Raw genomic sequence first — 21,311 nt, 5'->3', positions numbered from 1 at the left:
ACCCTCCTCTAGCTTATCTCTCCACGCTTCAGGCTCTCTGCCTTTATTCCTGATGAAGGGCTTTTGCCCGAAACGTCGATTTTCCCTGTCCTCGAATGCTGCCTGAATTGCTGTGCTCTTCCAGCACCACTAATCCAGAATGATGCCATTAGAAATCAGGTCCTGTCTTGTAAGCACATTTAAAGAAAACAAATTTAAACTTTTTTTGGTACATCATCATAGATAAAATCAGCAGCTACTGCAGTCAAAACAGGGAGAAATTTACACTAGCAATGGAAGATAATCACTTCATCAGTAAAAATAAAAAGGGACTTGCATTTATATTATCATTCACAAACTCAGGAATCGTGAAATGTTTTACAGCCAATGAAGTATTTTTGAAATATAGGCACTGTTATAAAATCTGAGCCAAATTTGTAGGCAGTAAGATCCCAAAACGAGCAATGTAATACATCCAGGTTTATTAAAATATACTACATTGGTTGAGGTACACACAGAAGCCTGGTTGCCAGGGGAAAACAACCAAAAAAAGAAATCACAAAGCAAAATGAACAGGCAACTTATGATTCTATAATATGAAACAAGGGGGAAAATATGAAGGAAACTTGGATTTATACAATGCCTTAGGACATCCCACAGCATTTTGAACAAAACAAATTACTTCATGAAGAACATTCAAGGTGGTTACAGAATCTTGGATCAGTGTGATATTTATTAATTGTCCAGGTCTATCCGTATGAACCTGGGTAGCTGAACTATGTTGTACTTGCAAACAGAACAGACACAACTTTATATTTATCACAGAACAGTCCAAGAATTTCAGAAATTAAGATAACAGTAGCTCAAGAAACCTCAAACATTTCCACACTTATTCTAATGTGATGTCAGGAAGGTTTAAGTTACTTATGATTCTTTTTCATATTTTTATGATCAGACAAAAAAAAAACTGACTTATTTTCCAAAATGTTTTGATATCCTTTTACAACAAGAAAAATAATTCTTAATAAATTCTAGACAAAAAACATCTGAATCCATAATGTTTGGAAATTGATGTGTTCCACTGTTGAAATCCTTAGCTTTAATTTTAGCCATTTAAAGTATGCATTTTCTGCATTAAGAAGAGGAAATAAGGAAACTGTTCGCAAAGGGGAAGAAAAGGTTTTGAGAATAGAAACAACAATGTAGTAAAACTCAATAGATAAGGAAGAGATAGTGGACATCCAACAGCTGAGGAAAGCAAGTGCTAAGTAAGCAGTACTCCATATTCAGATGGCAGGTTGAGAGTCTGAAGTTAATTTTCTAAATAAGGTTGAATAAAAGTTAACAACCAGGATGAGCACTGTGAAACTGCAGGTACTCTTGGAGCTTGTTGATGACAACAAGGATCATGTGAAGAGCATTTAAGTGGAACACCACAAAGTCCACATAGTTCTGAAGTAGCTAAGATTTATGAAGAATGAAAACCAATGGGGAAAGCAAATGAAACTATAACTCAGGATTTTAACAGTCATGAGTGAGGTCATAGTTTAGGTGAGTAATATTCTAGGGGATATTTCTGCAATTCAGGTGATCTTTTGTAAAATTGCGAAGAATACAAATTTAAAAGAATCTATTACTGGACTCCTTACACTCTCAGCACTCAAGTATTTGGTTGTTTCTGCTAAAAGAAACCAGTTGATTGTTGCATATTTCTAGCCTTTCATGTCAAAGTAAAGTATTTAGTTTATGTCTAGGTCTTCAATTTTTTGGTTCTTTTTAAAAATTTGTTCACAGAATGAAGGGATTGTTGGCTAAGCCAACATTTATTGCCCATCCCTATTTGCCCAGAGGGTAGTTAAGCGTCAACATGTTGCTGTGTTTGGAGTCACATGTGGGCTTGACTAGGTAAGAATGGCAGACTTCCTTCCCTAAAGGACATTAGTGAATCAAATGGGCTTTCCATCATCGGCAAAGGATTCATGGTCATCATTAAACACTTAATTCCAGATTTATATGGAGTTCAAATTCTACCATCCACAACTGGATTCAAACTCATGTGCCCTGAACAATACCTGGGTTTTTGGATTAATAGTCCTGCAATAATACCATGAGCCTATTGCAGAAAATCAAATTGGCAAATGTAGTCATGAAGACAAATTCATAGACTGTATTTAAGGCAATTTTCTAGAATAATATGTTGGGGATCATAAATTAAATGGATAAAAGGGAAAACACAGGCCAAAGTGAATGCTAATGCCTCAAAAAACAAGGCTGGAAAATAATAATATGGAACCAGAAAATGGCAGAGGAGTTAAGTAAATACTTCGTGCCATGGATGTAGGTTTGCTGGAAGGTTCATTTTCAGACATTTCGTCACCATACTAGGTAACATTTTCAGTGAGCCTGCGGATGAAGCACTACTGATGATTCCTGCTTTCTATTTATATGTTTGTGGTTTCTTGGGTTGATGTCATTTCCTCTGGTGATGTCACTTCCTGTTCTTTTTCTCAGGGGGTGGTAAATCAGGTCCCAGTCAATATGTTTGTTGATGACTTCAGGTTGGAATGCTATGCTTCTAGGAATTCTCGTGCGTGTCTCTGTTTGGCTTGTCCTAGGATGGATGTGTTGCCCCAGTCGAACTGGTGTCCTTCCTCATCTGTATATAAGGATATTAGCGAGAGAGGGTCATGTCATTTTGTGGCTAGTTTTCTGCCTGTTTGTCCAATGTAGTTTTTGTTACAGTCCTTGCACAATATTTTGTAAATGTTGTCTTGTTGTCTGTATAGGGTCTTTCAAGTTGCTGTTTTAGTGAGTAGGTGGGTTTGTGGGCTACCATGATACCAACGGGTCTGAGTAGTCTGGCAGTCATTTCCGAGATGTCTTTGATGTAGGGGAGAGTGGCTAGGATTTCGGGATGTGTTTTGTCTGCTTGTTTGGGTTTGTTGCTGAGAAATCTGCGGACTATGTTCACTGGGTACGCATTCTTTTTGAATACACGGTATGGGTGATTTTCCTTTGCTCTGCGTAGTTCCTCTGTGCTGCAGTGTGTGTTGGCTCGTTGGAATAATGTTCTGATACAGCTTCGTTTGTGGATGTTAGTGATTGCTTCTCTCATTCACTATTTAGTCTGTATGTGTTGTTTTCCTGTAGATGCTGGTTTGAAGTTCCCCATGTCACAGTAGAGCGAACAGCCAATGGGGAATGTCAAACCAGCATCTACAGGAAAACAACACATACAGACCAAATATTGAACTACAGAATCACCCCGACATCCACAAACGAAGCTGCATCAGAACATCACTCCAATGAGCCACCACACACTGCAGCACAGAGGAACTAAGCAGAGTAAAATCACCTGTACAGTGTATTCAAAAAGAACGGGTACCCAATGAACACAGTCCGCAGATTTCACAGCAACAAACCCAAACAAGCAGACAAAACACATCCAGAAATCCTAGCCACTCTCCCCTATGTCCAAGAGATTTCGGAAATGACTGCCAGACTACTCGGACCCCTTGGCATCATGGTAGCCCACTAACCCACCAACACACTAAAACAGCAGCTAATGAAGTTGAACAGAAAACAAACAAAACTAATGTCAAAATACTGTGCAAGGACTGTAACAAACATTACATTGGACAAACAGGCAGAAAACTACCCACCAGGATACATGAAAATTAACTAGCCACAAAACAACATGACCCTCCCTCACTAATATCCTTACATATAGATGAGGAAGACCACCACTTCGACTCGGGCAACACATCCATCCTTGGACAAGCCAAACAGAGACACGCATGAGGATTCCTAGAAGCATGGCATTCCAACCAGAACTCTATCAACAAACACATGGACTTGGACCCGATTTACTACCCCCTGAGAAAAAGAACAGGAAATGACACCACAGAAAATGACATCACCAACCCAAGGAAACCCAAACATATAAAGAGAAAGCAGGAATCATCAGCAATGCTTCGTCCGGAAGCTCACTGAAGATGTTACCTAGTATAGTGACGAAACGTCTGAAAATGAACCTTCCAACTCAACAAGCAAACCTACATCCAGAACCTCAACCCAAGTATAAATCTTCTCAAATCTCATTTTGTATCATCTTCAAATTAGAGGACATGAATAATATTCCAAAAATTAAATAATCAAGGGGCCCAAGGCAATTGAGGAAATAAACAATAAATTTCATTTGAGAAAAAATATTTCGGAAACTAATGGGGCTAAAGGTTAATATGTTCACTAGACATGATGGGTTGGCAGGTAGGAGATTTAAAGAATTAGCTACAGAGATAGATTTTCTTTTGAGGAGACGTAAAGTAGGTTGGGACTTTACTAATTGAGAGCTGGCATTATTGAACCATTATACAGTTCTTCAGGTGTTCGACAGTGTAGATGCAGAGAGGTTGTTGTCCCTTGCAAAGAGTATGCAAACAGAGGGCATAATCTCAGGAGTAAGGGATTGCCTATTTAAAACAGATGAGGAGGAATCATTTCGTACAGGATAGCGACGCCGTGGAATCATTACTACAGAGGGCTATATTTAAGACAGATGCATAAATTTTTAAAATTAGTAAGGGAATCAAAGATTATGGGGATCATGGATTAGCCATGATCTCACTGAATTACCAAATACATGGGCTGAATGGCCTTCTTCTGCTCCTGCGTCTTATGGTCACACCCTTAAATGACAGGCTTAACAAAAAAACTGACTGCTATATGACTTAATGGAATAATTATTGGGGTGGGGAGAAGAAAGTACCAGTGTATTTGTAAGTGGAGTCTTCTTCAGTTTGAAAAAGATAATGCTGATCCATGACCTTAAGAAAATCTCATTATGAATGCATTTGCTCTGCTCATGCTACATTGCCAAAATTGCTTGTTGAAATTCTCATAAATTATACAATTCTAAAGTATATGATATATCAAAGCATACATCAGGTCTGTTTTTCGATGCGTCTGCCAGAATCTAATAAATCAGTCCTTACCCCTTCAACTAAAATCCTGATGTAGACTTACATCACAGTTGATTGCTGAAACAGTTCCCATAAAAGGCTTGGTTAGGAACAAGAGTATTTCATTGGGGTGTGCCAGAGAGCAATATCAAAAGATATAAAAGATCAAGATCAAAAAGGAGTTTATTGTTTCCAAGTATTTGCAATTAAATGCGAACTTACCTTCACCAATTTTATCTTCTATGAAAAAGATCTTGGATAACTGAGGTACTACTTCATATAGTCTGTCAATATCCATTTTAATCTCTGCTATTAAAAAAACAATTAACTTGTTAGTGCAGTATTCTTTGATTAATTATAATTAAAATACACTATCCTGATTAATAAATTTAAATATTTCACATTTTCTCCTTTAAATATTTGTCTGAATTTTTTTAAATGGCTAAAAAGGAGCCTACTCAAAGACTTTCCATAAAACACTGTCTTTGAATACTATGAAGTTCTTAGACAAGCAATGTCACAATGTGTAGCAAATTGGAAAATCAATGCAGTTAATAAGACAGTATATTTATTTTACATAATGCTCCATTCAGCAATCAACAAACTGACAAAATTCAGCCAAGGTCCATAGATGAACCCATAGGACAAGCAACATTGTGACTAGCAACTGCAGAGTTCGACCAACATTAAATATTACCAGTATATTTAAGACTGCTCTCTTCTACCACTCCCAATACAATTTCCAAAGTTCTTCAGATTTGTATGATTAGGACATATTAACTTTCAGTTGGAAAGGCAAGGCAGTCTAAACTGCAGATTGTATAAAAAATCAATGTAACCTCAGTCAGATAAAAGGTGCTGTAATTCTCCACATTTATCTACTTGTAACAATCTCAATAATCCATCTAGCAGCATAGCAAACAGCTAACCAGTAATAACCAAAAGGAACATTGATAAGTTCTGGGAAGTCAAAAGGTGAAATATGCACTGCAGAATGAATAACGCAAAAGCTTCAAGGGACTAAATAACGTCAGTTCCCTCGCCCAAGCATGGTAAAAGTTGGCAAAGAATTTTTAAAAAACCTCAATTTTTGGCAGTTCAACTACTCTGCAACAATGATTTGAATCAGACACAGTGTCACTGTATAAACAGCTAAAAGTCTCTTTTCAAAATTGAAATCAGAGCCTTATGCTGAATGTAGGATACCAATGCTCTTAATAAAATGTTTAACTTATTTTCCCTAACCTGTTCAGAGATGTTGTTACACATTTTTGGAGCAGGTGGTGCTTAACCTAGGCCTCCTGATACTGTGATAGGGACACTACCATGGCACAAGAAAACCCCACGAATGCCCTTTGGATAAAGGAGCAAAGCATGCACAAGTAGTCTAAGCAGCAATTCTTAAGACGATTACTGCAACTCATGAAACACCACAAATAATTACACCCCTCTTATTCAATGCCTCCCAGCCTTCAATTTTGCCTCAGATCTTTGGCAGACCTGTCGCAAAATGTGTGCAAGACAATTCAAGAAAGTAGGCAATATTACAACAGCATAAACTGGCTTACAACCAATGCAAATTAGTGAAGACATTATTTGATCAGAAATTAGCTCAGTAGTATCAAGTAAATTTCTTTGAACTTTAAAGTTGTTTCACACCACAATTAAAAACAACTTTACTCCATATGTGCACATGTTGTGAATACCAAAATGGCAGCTATTTACTGGATTCAAACTAACTACCATTGCAGCTAATTTATGAAGAGGGGGAAGCTCTGGCCTAGTGGGATTACCACAAGCCTATTAATCCAGAAACTCAGTGAGTGGCTTGAATCCCACAGTGGCAGATGGTGGAATTGAATTCAAGAAAAAAATCTGAAATTAAAGAATCTACTGATGATCACGAAAGCATTGTCGATTGTCAGAAAAAAACCCATTTGACTCACTAATGTCTTTCAGGGACAGAAATCTGCTTTCCTCATCTAGTCTGGCCCACATGACTGTAGAGAAACTCATTCCTGATGAAGTACTTCTGCCCAAAACGTCAATTCTGCTGCTACTCAGATGCTACCTGACCTGCTGTGCTTTTCCAGCACCACACTCTCGGCCCGACATGACTCCAGACCCAAAGCAATGTGGCTGACTCTCAACTGCCCTCGGAAATGAGCAAATTAAATTCACTCACTATGAAGACTCAAAGAAATGAAATACAGTCATATTCCTGGAATCATACCTTACAGACAACAGACTCCACTGGCAGGACAGACCCACTACAGGTGGTGGCACAGTGGCATACATTTTGCTTTGTACTGGGAATCTGCAGCACTGACTCCAGACCCCACGAAGTCTCAAGGCTTTAGGTTAAATAATGGGCAAGGAGACCTCCTGCAGATTACCATATACCATCTGCCTTCAAATGATGAATCAGTGCACTTCCATGTTGAACACATGGAGGAAACAGAGTGGCAAGATCCCAAAATGTAGTGAGAGGGGGATTTTAATGTCCACCAAGAATAGTTTTGCAGGATATACTATGGATCGAGCATGTGAGATCCTAAAGGACATAGCTGCTAGACTTTCTCTGCAGCAGGGGTTGGAGGGAACCAAGAAGAGGGAAAATTATACTTAAACTCATCCTTATCAAACTGCTGGCTGCAGATGCAACTGGCCATGATGTCCTTAAGAGCAACCACTGCACAATTTTTGTGGAGACGAAGTCCCACCTTTAAAGTGACAATACTCTACATGTTGTGTGGCACTGTCACTGTACTAAATGGGACAGACAGATCTAACAATTCAATATTGAGCATCCATGAGGGGCTGTGGGTTATCAACAGCAGCAGAATTGGTCAGGCATATCCCCCACCTCTACCATTACCATTAAGTCAGGGGATCAATCCTGGTTCAATACACAGTGCAGCAGGCATACCAGGAGCAGCACCAGGCACACCTAAAAATGAGGGGCCAACATTGTGAAACTACCAAACAGCATAAGCAGCAGGCGATTGTCAGAGTTAAATGATCCCAAAGCCAAAGGATCGGATCTAAGCTCTGCAGTCCTGCCACATCCAGCTGTGAATGATGGTGATCAAGTTTCTGCAGTGTTGTCCAGCTGTCTGACACAGTGGCTCAGTGGTTAGGACTGCTGTCTTACAGTGCCAGATACCAGAGATCGATTCCAGCCTCGGCTGACTGTCTGGGGCAGCACGGTGGTTCAGTGGTTAGCACTGCTGCCTCTCAGTTCAAGGGACCTGTGTTTGAGCCCAACCTCAGGTGACTGTCTGTGTGGAGTTTGAACATTTTCTCAGTGTCTGCATGGATTTTCTCCCACAATCGAAAGATGTGCAGCTTAGGTAAATTGCCCGTATGTTCAGGGATGCGTAGGTTAGGTGCATTAGTCAGGAGTAAATATAGGATAATAGGCTGGAGGGAAATGTATCTGGGTGGGTCACTCTTTGAAGGTTCGATGTGGATTTGTTGGGCCGAAGGGTCTGTTTCCACACTGCAGGGATTCGATGATTCTAAACAACTCAATGGAGGAGGCGGCTTCACAAATATCCCCACCCTCAATGACGGAAGAATCCAACACATCAGTGCAAATCACAAGGCTGAAACATTCGAAGCAATCTTCAGTCAAGTGGATGGTCCATCTCAGCCTCTTCCAGTGGTCCCCAGCACTACAAATACCAGACTTCAGCCAATTCCATTTGCTCCATGTGATAAAAGAAACAACGAGAGGCACGGAGAGCACAAAGGTTATGGGCCCTGACAACATTCCACAAACAGTACCAAAGATTTGTGCTCCAGACATGCCACTCCTTAGCTAAGCTCTTCCAGTAGATTTTACTGTTCCTCGGATGCTGCCTGAATTGCTGCGCTCTTCCAGCACCACTAATCCAGAATCTGGTTTCCAGCATCTGCAGTCATTGTTTTTACCAAAGCTCTTCCAGTAGACATTTCCAAGGTGGCAGCAGACTAGCAAGGCTGAGCCCAAGGCTCATCCGCTTTCTTTCTTTTTACTTTTGCTCTTTTTATTTCTTCTCCCTTCATTTTCTTTAAAGCCTGGAGAATGGTGGTGGCTGAGGCGGAGTGAAAAATTAAGGACGAGGCCTACATCAGCAGTGGCAGCAACATCAGGATGAGGCTGACATGACTCTATCCCAGCCCAGGGTTTCTGAGAACAAGGAGCAGGTCCCTGGCCAACTTCCCTGACCCAGACTCACAAACTGAGTCAAGACTCCACGTCTTCAGCTCGGCCTGGGCACCTGAAAAAGTGGAAGCATCAGCAAAAGAGACGACAGAAGATCCCTGCAACTAGTGGCAGCTTTTAGAGGAGCGTTGGACAGGAAATAGGAGGTACAGAGCCCATGTATCCCCAGACCCTTGGCTCCAACTTGGAGGCAGCAATTGCAGTTGTGACAGTAGTGGAGTCCCCTAACCGAGAGCCCAGAGTCTTTTTCAGACACTCCAGCTAATGTCAAATAGCAACTGAAGGAGCAATAGAGAAAGAACAGGAGAGAAAGATGAACTCTACTACAGCAAAATCTTGCATTGAATTCAGTGCTTCAAGATGGTGACACTTTGCATATAACATGCGATAAAACATTTTTCAATGGATTTTTAGATACACGTCAATAGACCTAAATCTCAATCAATAGTCACAACACTGACATCTCCCAGGTAATGTGGAGATTTGACCAGGCGTGTCCTATACACAAACAGCAGGACAAATCCAATCCGGCCAATTACCATATCACTCTTGATCATCAGCAAAAACGATGAAAGGTATCATCAATAGTGTCATTAAACAGCACCTGCTCAGCAGCTACTTGCTCAGTGACACCCAGTTTGAATTCTGCCTGGGCCACTCAGTTCCTAACCACATTTAGAACCTTGTTTCAAACATGGACAAAACAGCTGAATTCCATAGGCTAGATGAGAATGACAGCCCTTGATGTCAAAGCCACACTCAACTAAAAGATGTTGTGGGAAGTTAGGGAAGAAATTGCAGGCCCCTAGCAGAAACATTTGTATCATCCATAAACACCAGTGAAGTACTGGAGGACTGGAGGGTGGCTAACATTGTGACATTGTTAAAGGAAGGCTGTGAGGAGAAACCTGGAAATTCTAGATCTGAGAGTCGGACATCAGTGGTGGTTAAGTTGTTGGGGGAGACTCTTAAAGGGAGGACTTGCATGCATTTGGAGAGGAGAGGACTGATTAGGTACAGTCAGCATGGTTTTGTGTGAGGAAAACCTTGACTCACTAACTTGACTGAGTTTATTGAGGATGTGACCAAGACGACAGATGAGGGCAGAGTAGTAGATATTGTTTACTTGGACTTCAGTAAAGCATTTGATAAGGTCCCGCATGGTAGACTAATTAGTAAAGTTAGATCGCATGGGATTCAGGATGAGCTTGGCAATTGGATATATAATTGGCCGTACAAGCAAGAGACAGAGGGTGGTGGTGGACGGCTGATCTTTGGACTGGAGGTCTGTGGCCAGTGGTGCCAGGTATGCAACAAAGCTCGGGCTGCAGAGAACCACATCTATTCTCCTGACAATCCCTTGGCTGTCCCCTGCTAACTCGATATTCCTGTGAACTCCTTCCACATGAATGTCTTCACATAATACCATGCCATGATCAGTTTGCTGAGCTACTTTAAATTCCATTATACCTCCCGTATTATGCTCACAAGAAACCTGCCTGTGTCCTAAATTGTCTTGAATCCCATCCACCATCTACTTTGCTGGCTGAGTTGTTTACTTCTCATTTAAACTTTTCATCTAAACTCTCATATCTCCTCTTGGTCTCACTGCTTTCCCTACTCTTGAAATTTCTTGCAGCCCTACATCCCTTTCCTCTCTTCTAATTACTTTACCTTTGGTGCCATGCATTCTGTCAAGTCTAAGCACTAGAAGTTCCTCTCCAAGAATCTCCATCTCTATTGCATATTTTTCAAGCAGAAGTACATGGGTTGTTGCTAGGCAAGGGAATTGAAGGACATCAGGAATAGATGAGATTATATTATTTAAAACACAAGCAGATCAGCTAAGAACTTATTAAATGTGCAGGTAATTGGGACTAATTTAGGTTGGAATTATGGTTGGCATGGACTGGTTGGATCAAAGGGTCTGTTACCATGCTGTATGACTATGACTGGAGTTGAACGTGCAGGTGATGGTCTTCCCATACATTATGTGGCCTTGTTCATCGAGATACAATCAGATTAACTACTTGCCAATGTGCAGTCACGTAAGTATAAACTGATACTCTATGCTATAAACAAAGTCCAGATTGTATTCTTAAAAATTCTGTTTTTTCACAGAACCTATCCATCACAATTTCCAACTAATTCATTTTGCTTTTACCTTTATATTCATTATCTGTAGAGAGAACAATAAATTCTTGTACTTATCAGTTACAATGTTATTTCTACTTATCCACTGCTGTTCTATGCAAGTACCACAGCCCCTAAACATGGTAGTTTGAAGCTTAAAAACGTCTGAAGCATCAAAACTAATTAAAAATCAAATTCTGGTGCAAATCATAGTCTATATATTTTAACTGAGGATAAACAGCACATGGTTTGCCTTAAACTGAATACAGCTCTAATAAGCAAAAACATGCAACATTGTGTTAGCTGTGTTTTTGCAGATTGCACATTAGCAACAGTGGTTAAAAAGAGTCATATTTTTTGAGATGTAATCCATTCACACTATTTGCAAGGAACTTTTCACCATTTCTCAGAGTGGTTGCAAGATGGCACAATTCGATATATAATTGCTTGGTAATTCATAACTCGGGGGGGCTGATTTTAGGAAGAGAGGAGCAGGAATAGGCATTCAGTACTACCATTCAATGAATGGCTGATTTGTGACCTAACTCCATATACCCGCTTTTGGCCCATATCCCTTAATACCTTTGCTTAACAAAAAGAAATCTACCTCAGATTTAAAATTAACAACTGACACTGGATCAACTGCTGTTTGGAGAAAAGAGCTCCAAACATTTAATACTCTCTGCCTAAAGAAGTGTTCCTAACATCTTCCCTGAGTGGTCTGGCCCTAATTCTCAGACCATGCTGCAGGTTCTAGAATCACCAAACAGTGGAAATAGTTTCTCTTTATTTACCCTGTCTTTGCCTGATAATATCTTGAAGACTTCACTTAGATCACCCCTTTTAAATTTCAGAAAAAACAGGCCTAATTTATAGAATTTCTCCTCATAACAAAATCCCAAATCCAGGTATTATTCCTGCAAAACTATACTGCACTGTCTCGAGGAAATATATCCTTCCTACATTGTGGCGCCCAGATCTGCTATTCATCCCGCACTCACTCATCAGACTGCCGAAAGAATATCAAATTTCAAAGACAGATACTTGTGTAGGAACGTACGTAGATTCAACTAAGTATAACTGGTCACATTGCAGGCACAACTGATAATCCGAAATAGTGTACATGCTATGAATTAAACCAAGAATCGATTTAAGATTATGAGTTGGGCTCATGGTGTTGCTCACATGTGCTTGCTAGAATCTACATATATTCATACACAAGGACTTGTCCTCTGCAGGAAGAAAGAATATATCCAGGCACTGCACTATTTTTCTGAATTAAAAAAATAAAGTGGAAGACAACAGTTCCTTCATGCAATCTACATGGCAACACCATGGCCAAACAGAATCAACCTGTCAACAAATCAGCACTTTTTTTGCATGCAGTTTAAATTGTTACTACTTTTGAAATTTGGCATTCTTGCATCTGTACTGATTGAATTCAAGACAAAAAAAATTGACAGCATGTCTCCTTTTCTGGTTCAGGGAAAATTCAACATATGAAGGCTTCTTCGTTTAGTTGGAGACATTTGATCCTGTAACAACTTGGTCCTCACTGCCAAGGCTTGTGACTGACCACTGATGAGAGGCATCAGGTTGTTCTGATTGTTGGCTGATCAATATTGAGCATTTCCAAAGACCAAGTAATAACAATTTTAATGTAAGTTTTGCACAATCTGAATGCCAACATTTATGTTTAATATAAAAGCTTCAGGAACCCTTGAAGGAGAAACAAATGCATTCTATCTGTACTTCACTGAACTTACTTGAAAGTTTGCAACCATCTTCATTTTCTTTACCAGAATCATTCTTCATTTGATTATGCAGAGTCAGATTGATGGCATCTTTTGACAAGCTATCTAAAGGTGTTGTCATGGTATCTCCCTGAAAAAAAGAACACAACAGTAGTTAAAAACTGGCAATGCACTGAAATAATTTTCACAGGAAAGGAGAATTATTATTTCAAAGTCCAGTAGAGATTTACAGCACAGAAAAAGACCATTAGGCCCAATGCACATATGGAGGGTCCCTGAAAGAAAATTCAATATACCTACTCATACACACCCTTCAGCTCTTTCCCTGGACAATTTAGATTTTATATGGTTATTTAGTTTGTCCATTGTGCACAATGCATAGCGAAGTCTGGATGGGAGCAGTTATTTTGCAACATGATGTGGACATTTTATGCAGCTAGAGTTATATTAATTTAACCAAGAGAAACAGTCTTAACTAACAGGTGGAACTCAATACAGCACTAATAATATTTTTTATATTTAAAGAAGAAACTGGAAACAACAAGCAATAAAAAAACTAGTACCAGTGTGTTGATTGCTCTGTAGACATTTTGGTTTATATCATATTCCTAGCTTTGCAAAAGGGAACTTTCTTTTTAAAATGGGAGGTGTAACTTTAAAAAGTGTAAACTTCCTGCATCAGTGAATGGCATTAGTGCTATAATCACCCAGCAGCTCAAGGCAGATTCATGAAATATCTGCTTCTCTACCAGATCATGGCAACTTCAACTCCCAAGGTTGTTCATTACTTGTATAACGTTGAAATTCACATTCATACACGGTCAATCAGTTCTTGGCCAGTACCTTAGGACTGTTAAGCATTCCAGCTGGGTAGTATTGCTCTGACTGCTATAAAAATATATTCAAAAGACCCATTGAACACATGATCCTAATAAGCCTGCACCCCCTGAGCAATGAAAACATCATTGCTCTGCATAGTCCTTGTGATGTGATGAAAAGGGATTATAAAAGAAACTCATTGATGAAATGAAATGAGATTGACTAATCTCAACTCATTAATTAGTATGTGGGAACCCACAGTTTGAACTACTCCTATTTTGGCAATCTCACTCAATGGAAGCCATAGGATTACCAATATAGGAAATGGAAAATGTCACTTCTTTCTAAGTTTGAGCCAAGGCATACTTCTGCAGCAAAGCAGAGGATGCTTTACTTTTTACCTGCCTCAAAACTACAAGTACTTGACATTGATTGACAACTTGCAAAAGTAGGAAAGGCTGGAAAAAGAGCTGACAGGCAGAAGACAAGAAGTGGGTTAACATTTCAGGGTACAGCTCTACTTTTATGAATGCCCACTTACCTACCCATCTTTTCTGTTTCACATGCAGACTGAAAAACCATGTGCTTGCAGAATTTTCAACTTTCATTCTCAGCTAGGTTTACTACTGAACAGCATCACGCCCTTTCCTCTATTACTAGAATGCAACTTTCCCAGTATAAACTCAAAAGATGTGTCCAAGTCAAAGGAACACAGGAAAATTGTTTCTATTTCCCTCACCATATTTAGGACTTCAAAATCAATTGTATAACAATGATAATTTTTCCAGTTATTGCTGTTAGGAATGGAAAACAAAATCTTTAAATTTCACCATAAAGAAAGCTTTCCACTAATACAACCACAATGCAATACATGGATCTCATGGCAAAGACTCTAATTAACTCCAGCAAAAGCTATAGAAAAGGCAAGTTAAAAAGCTAATCCTTCGATATTGATGTTCAAGCGAGTGCTCGAATGGACTCAGACATAGCACTCAAACACTCTGGAATAACCTAGTTTAAATTGCACCATAATGTTACATACCAAAGAAAGCAATTCTGATCTATAAATTTTATTACATACAGTTTGCAGTAGAGTGCTCAAAACATTAAATTCTATAGCTGAACTTCAATCTATGAGTCATTAACAGAGCACTTTAAAAGACACAGCAAGCACACACCAGGAAGTGTTACAAAAACAACAGGTTAATGCATCTAAGTGTTTGATGTGATCTAATAATAGTGCATTCAACCAGAAAAATAATTGACTGGCAACGCCAGCTTATCAGGCAAGCCATAGCATCATAGAGATGTGCAGCATGGAAACAGACTCTTTGGTGCAACTTGTCCATGCCAACCAGATATCCCAACCTAATTTAGTCCCACTTGTCAGCACCCAACCCATATCCCTCCAAACCCTTCCTATTCATATACCCATCCAGATGCCTTTTAAATGTTGCAATTGTACCAGCCTCCACCACTTCCTCTGGCAGCTCATTCCATACATGCCTCACCTTCTGCATGAAAATGTTGTCCCTTAGATCTCTTTTGTATCTTTCTCCTCTCACCCTAAACCTATGCCTTCTAGTTCTGGACTCCCCAACCCCAGGGAAAAGACTTTGCCTATTTATCCTATCCATGTCCCTCATGATTTTATAAACCTCTATAAGGTCACCCCTCAGCCTCTGACGCTCCAGGGAAAACAGCCACAGCCTATTCAACCTCTCCCCATAGTTCAAAGTCTCCAATTGTAGCAACATCCTTGTAAATCTTTTCTGAACTCTTTCAAGTTTCACAACATCTTTCCAATAGGAAGTCGACCAGAATTGCACACAATATTTCAAAAGTGGCCTAACCAACATCCTGTACAGCAGCAACATGACCTCCCAACTCCTATACTCTGTGCTCTGACCAATAAAGGAAAGCATACCAAATGCCTTCTTCACTATCCTATCTACCTGCGACTCCACTTTCAAGGAGCTATGAACCTGCACTCCAAGGTCTCTTTGTTCAGCAACACTCCCGAGGACCTTACCATTAAGTGTATAAATCCTGCTAAGATTTGCTTTCCCAAAATGCAGCACCTCGCATTTATCTAAATTAAACTCCACCTGCCACTCCTCAGCCCATTGGCATATCTGATCAAGATCCCATTGGACTCTGAGGTAATCTTCTTTGCTGTCTACTACTACTCCAATTTTGGTGTCATCTGCAAACTTACTAACTATACCTCCTGTGTTCACATCCAAATCATTTATAGATATTACGAAAAGTAATGGACCCAGCACCAATGCTTGAGGCACTCCACTGGTTACAGGCCTCCAGTCTGAAAAACAACCCTTCATCACCACCCTCTGTCTTCTACCTTTGAGCCAATTCTGTATTCAAATGGCTAGTTCTCCCTGTATTCCACAAGAATAACCTTTAACCAGTCTTCCATGGGGAACCTTCTCAAATGTCTTAATGAGATCCATATGGATCTGGGACTATGCATACTTCAAACCTTTATTACAGAATTGAAATGAATTAAGGAGGAGTGCTGTGGAGTGAAAGCTATAATGTACTCATCTAGCATTCCCTACACGAACTAGCTTTGTCCTTCACACTAGCAGGAACATTCTGTCTATAAACTTTTGTTATCTCACTTTTAAAGGCCTCCCACTTCCCAACCACCCCTTTACCTGTGAATATTCTCCCTCAAATTTCCAAAATTCCACTCTAATATTGTCAAAATTGGCCTTCAATTAGAACTTTAATTTTCTGATCAATTCTATCCTTTCCAATGACTATTTTGAAACTAATTGAATTTTAAGAAAATATTGGATAAATTGTCACATAAAAGGCCGGTTAACAAAGCTGTGGCTCATGATTTAGAAGGATCAGTGTAAGCTTGGAAAAATTTGGCTTCAGGACATAAGGTAGCAAGTTGTGCTAAAATGGTTGCTTTTTAAGCTGGAGGATAGAAGATGCTGATGCTTCAAGTGTTAATGCCAAAACTACTGCCTTTCTTTTGGAAAAACATAATTGACTTGTATATTGGAAAAATTGTCACGCCTCAACGTTTCAAAGCATTGTCTCTGATGGTGAGAATGATACCAATCAACTGAACAAAATATATGCAAGCAAGCAGAATGGGCTGAAAGTCAGCAGGTGAAATTTAAAACAGAGGTGTCATACAGCATGGAAACAGACCCTTCGGTCCAACCAGTTCATACTGAACATAATCCTAAACTGAACTAGTCTCACCAGCTTGCTTCTGACCAGTATCCCTCCAAACCTTTCCTTTTCTTTTATCTATCCAAATGTCTTTTAAACTTTGTAATTGCACCCGCGTCCACTACTTCTTCAGGAAGTTCATTCCACACGCAAACCACCCTGTGTAAAAACTTTGCCTCTCATGTCTTTCAAATCTTTCTACTCTCATCTTAAAAAATGCCCGCTAGTCTTGAAATCCGTCATCCTAGGGAAAAGACAACTACATTAACTCTACCTCTACCTGTCATTATGGTATAAACTTCTATCAGATCGCCTCTCAACTTCCTACGCGCCAGTGAAAAAAGTCTCTGCCTATCCAGCCTTTCTTTATAACTCAAATCCCCCATACCTGGCAACATCCTGGTAAATCTCATCTGAACCCTTTCCATAATAATATCCTTCCTATAACTGAGTGACCAGAACTGGACACAGTATTCCAGAAGAGCCCTCACCCATGTCCTGAACAACCTCAACTCCTATACTCAAAAGGACTGAGCAATGAAGATAAGCATGCCAAAGCATGCTTTCTTAACCTGTTTATATGCGAGACAAATTTCAAAGCATTAAGCACATGCACCCCTCGGTACCTCTGTTCTACGACACTATCGGTGTTACACTTTGGTAGAAGGGCAATTGTGAAGAAAGTGACAGAAGTATACAGGCAAAACAGACCATCATTTCTGAAGGCAGCAGAACACATTGAGAGTGCAGTTCGTAAAGCATAATGGATCTGGGGCTTCATTACTGGGTAGAAAGTGAGGACTGCAGATGCCAGAGATCAGAGTCGAAGAGTGTGGTGCTGGAAAAAAACATGAAGAAGAGCTTATGCTCGAAACGTAGATTCTCCTCAGATGCTGCCTGACTGGCTGTGCTTTTCCAGCACCACACTCCAATTCTATTACTAGGTATTGTGTACAAAAGCAGAAAAGTTATTTTGGACATATAAAGAGGTCAGTTCAGGGCATCACATTTCAGGAAACATATCAAGGCCCTTCAGAGGGTGCAAATAAAGATTTTCCAGAATGGATCCTGGAACGAGGGAATTCACCGACAAAGATTAGTTTGGAGATGCTGGAGTTAGTTCCTTGGAGCAAAAGACTGAGGAGAAATTCTGATAATAAGTGTACAAGACTTTGATGGGTTTAGAAAAGGTAGACGAAGAAAAGCAAATCCTGTAACTTATGGTAGGAGGACTAGTGGACCCAGATTTAAGAGTCTGGACAAGGGATGCAGAGGGAATGAAAGCATGAACCGTTATCACACAGCAAGTAGCAACAATCTGGAATTCACTGCCTGCATGTGGAAGCTAAGATGAGGAATGATTTTAAAACAAAAGCTTGAGGGAACTAACTGCAGAGGTACTTGGATAGAGTGGGGGAATAGGACTGACTAATTGCTCCATAGGGAGCCAATGCAGACTCGATTGGCTGACTGACTTTCTTCAGTGCCTCAACAAGGGCAGCATGGTGGCTCAGTGGTTAGCACTGTTGCCTCACAGCACCAGGGTCTCAGGTTTGATTCCAGCCTCGGACGACTGTCAGTGGAGTTTGCACATTCTCCCCGTGTCTGCACGGGTTTCCCCCACGTGCTCCGGTTTCTTCCCACAGTCCAAAATGTGCAGGTCAGGTGAATTGGCCATGCTAAATTGCCCATAATGTTAGGTGCATTAGTCAGAGGGAAATGGGTCTAGGTAGGTTACTCTCTGGAGTGTCAGTGTGGACTTGTTGGGCCGAAGGGGCTGTTTCCACACTGTAGGGAATCTAATCTAATCTAATCAATCCTGAGAACATATCACTCCCCAGGTGAGACTAAAGTGCCACTTTCTTCCAAACAGTTACAAAGATTCTGGCTATATGTTACCTATTCTGGCTAACAATCTAGAAGAATCTAGGTGAGACCTTTAGATCTAACAATCTTAGCGAACTTGACTCAACTGCAAAGATACTATATTTACTAGTACTGCCTTTGATTCAACAACCAAAGCACTAAATTGCAATACTTTCTTGCTTTGTTTATGCATTGCCCTAAACAGTGGTTGTGTGACATGTTGCACAACTATAAAGGTATAAATGATCAAGTGGTATAACATCTCATGCTCCCCTGGTGCAAAGACAAATATCCTCAAACGCCTAATCACAGCATTTGTTGTGAAACCAAAAAGACTCAAAACAAACAGACAGCCTTCAAAAAAAAAGGGACAGCAGTAAGTCTCCTTCACATATCTTGGGCAAAGGACCAAAACCTCTAAGCCCATGAGAAGTTTTCCATCAGGAAAAAGAAAAACAAACAAAAGTGTTGCACAACCGCAACACGTGACTGGTGTCTTCCTATTCCCTCTCTTGATTTTGATTGGCAAGGAGTTATGTTGGACATGAGCCAAAGAAAAGAAAAAGAACTTCTTAAACAAGTTATTAGAAAAAATAAACTTGCCTTCATCTAGTCATTGTTAAAGATGTTTTTAATCAAACACACTAAATAAAACCCCTTGTGACAACACCAGCATGACTCTATGCTTTTGCTTGGAGCAGTAAAAACCAGTTCGAGTCACGTTATCTCAGAAGAGAAACTCTTGATTGATTAAAACATATCAATAGATCCAACAAGGTAAAAGAAAGAAAGAGGAATTAATCTTTCTGATGACTGATTTATCATATTTTTGCACATAGCTGAACGCACACAGGAAAATACATTCTCAAGTCACTGTAGAGGCAATGCAAAGATAAAAAAAGCCAAGATGATGAGGACAGAAGTCTCAGTCCAGCTGAGGACATGGGCTGAGAATAGCCATATTTACATACAAAATGGACAAGAAATCAAGCTAACTTAAGCCTGTATTGCTCCAAATAAACAAACAAATGCATACATCTTATACACAACTAGGTTCTCCAATATACAGTATATCCTGGTCACTCTCCTGGTTATCATCTCAAGAACCACAGCACATTATCCACTTACAGGGACCAAAACAAACCCAATTGTAGATTCTGAGATTTACAACACTTAAAGAATGATGTGCTGAACAGCTTCTTCAATACCAATCCATCCCATGGCCCTGCAATAACCTCAAACAAATCCCATGGTTCCACTTCTCTCTTCCAGCCTTTTGAAGTTTTCTTGCGCATTCAACAATGCTTTGTGACTTATTTAGCATTGGGTAAAAAGTTAGAACGACTCCTGTTTTTGTATGCTAGCTCACTTCTCACTCTGAGTCTACACCACCAGCTGGAAGAAAAGGACAGCCAACTGATTTTGTCTCTCTGTCATTAACCAGTCCTCAACACTATCTTCTATTGATGACAAACCAAAACAAATTCCTTGTGGTTCCTGTTTAAAACTTCAGACAATTTTAAAGGAGATTTAGCTTTCCTCAGACATGTAGTCTGCAGGCACGCTATTGTGTAGACATACCCTGCCACACATGAACCAAAAGCCCGGTCTCGGCGATAACGGCTTTGTTGGCATAACTTGTCCATGCCAAACTAGCCTCAGTTACCTGCATTTGGTCCATATCCCTCTAAACCTTTCCTATTCATGCACCTATTCAAATGTCTTTTAAATGCTCTAACTGTACCTACATTTACCACTTCCCCTGGCAGTTCATTCCACACACAAATCACCCTCTATATGAAAACGTTGCCCTCGGGTCCCTTTTAAATCTTTCTCCTCTCACTTTAAAAATATGGCCCCTAGAACTTTCAGGAGACCCTCAAGACTAAGGGAGTAAATCCAGGCAAAAAAACCTGGAGTGGAGCCACTTATACGTCTAATTGGTAAGTTTCTCTGTAACGTCTGCAACTAAGTGAGGAGATCCTTATCATTTTGGCTACTTTCCTCCATAAACTTTACCAGGCTTACACCCTGAAGAGGGCATTCTAGTTTCAGTGTAGATTGTTGACATAACAAGACTGCAGTTATGAATGAGAAGCTCAACTTGAATGACATGATGAACAGATGGTACAGGATGTCGCTGAGAGTTCATATCCCAACAGTCGGCCAGCATCCACCTCAAAAACTGAGCAGCTTAAAGTTGGTGCTGATCTGCCATTGTCCATGTACTTGAATGGATTGTTGAAGACGCTAACTCTGAGTGGCAAGCTAGAACATTAGAACCATGGGTATGAACATGACAGATAATTTGGATCTGGTCAATAACGTGGCAAAGAAAGCAGTGATTAGCCTGGATTTGATAGGCTGAACATTAAC

The 21,311-nt window shown here is 40.0% G+C and overlaps 1 protein-coding gene across 4 annotated transcripts in view; it reads right to left on the bottom strand.

Moving 5' to 3' along the window:
- Positions 1-21,311, bottom strand: part of cdc7 (cell division cycle 7 homolog (S. cerevisiae)) — a 98,502-nt gene that overhangs the window by 60,021 nt on the left and 17,170 nt on the right. For 3 of the 4 annotated variants that reach the window (XM_043698773.1, XM_043698776.1, XM_043698777.1), the window contains 2 exons: positions 13,050-13,167; positions 5,163-5,249 (listed from right to left, as the gene is read on the bottom strand). In XM_043698773.1, coding sequence (XP_043554708.1) covers positions 5,163-5,249; positions 13,050-13,167 — 205 coding nt within the window. The remainder of the gene's footprint in view (positions 1-5,162; positions 5,250-13,049; positions 13,168-21,311) is intronic. The other variant, XM_043698774.1, reaches the window with a different exon arrangement.

The sequence above is a fragment of the Chiloscyllium plagiosum genome, chromosome 11, assembly GCF_004010195.1.
Source record: "Chiloscyllium plagiosum isolate BGI_BamShark_2017 chromosome 11, ASM401019v2, whole genome shotgun sequence".
Classification (NCBI taxonomy): Eukaryota; Metazoa; Chordata; class Chondrichthyes; order Orectolobiformes; family Hemiscylliidae; genus Chiloscyllium; species Chiloscyllium plagiosum.
The sequence above is the reverse complement of the archived record's forward strand: the minus strand, read 5'-3'. Positions and strand labels throughout refer to the sequence as shown.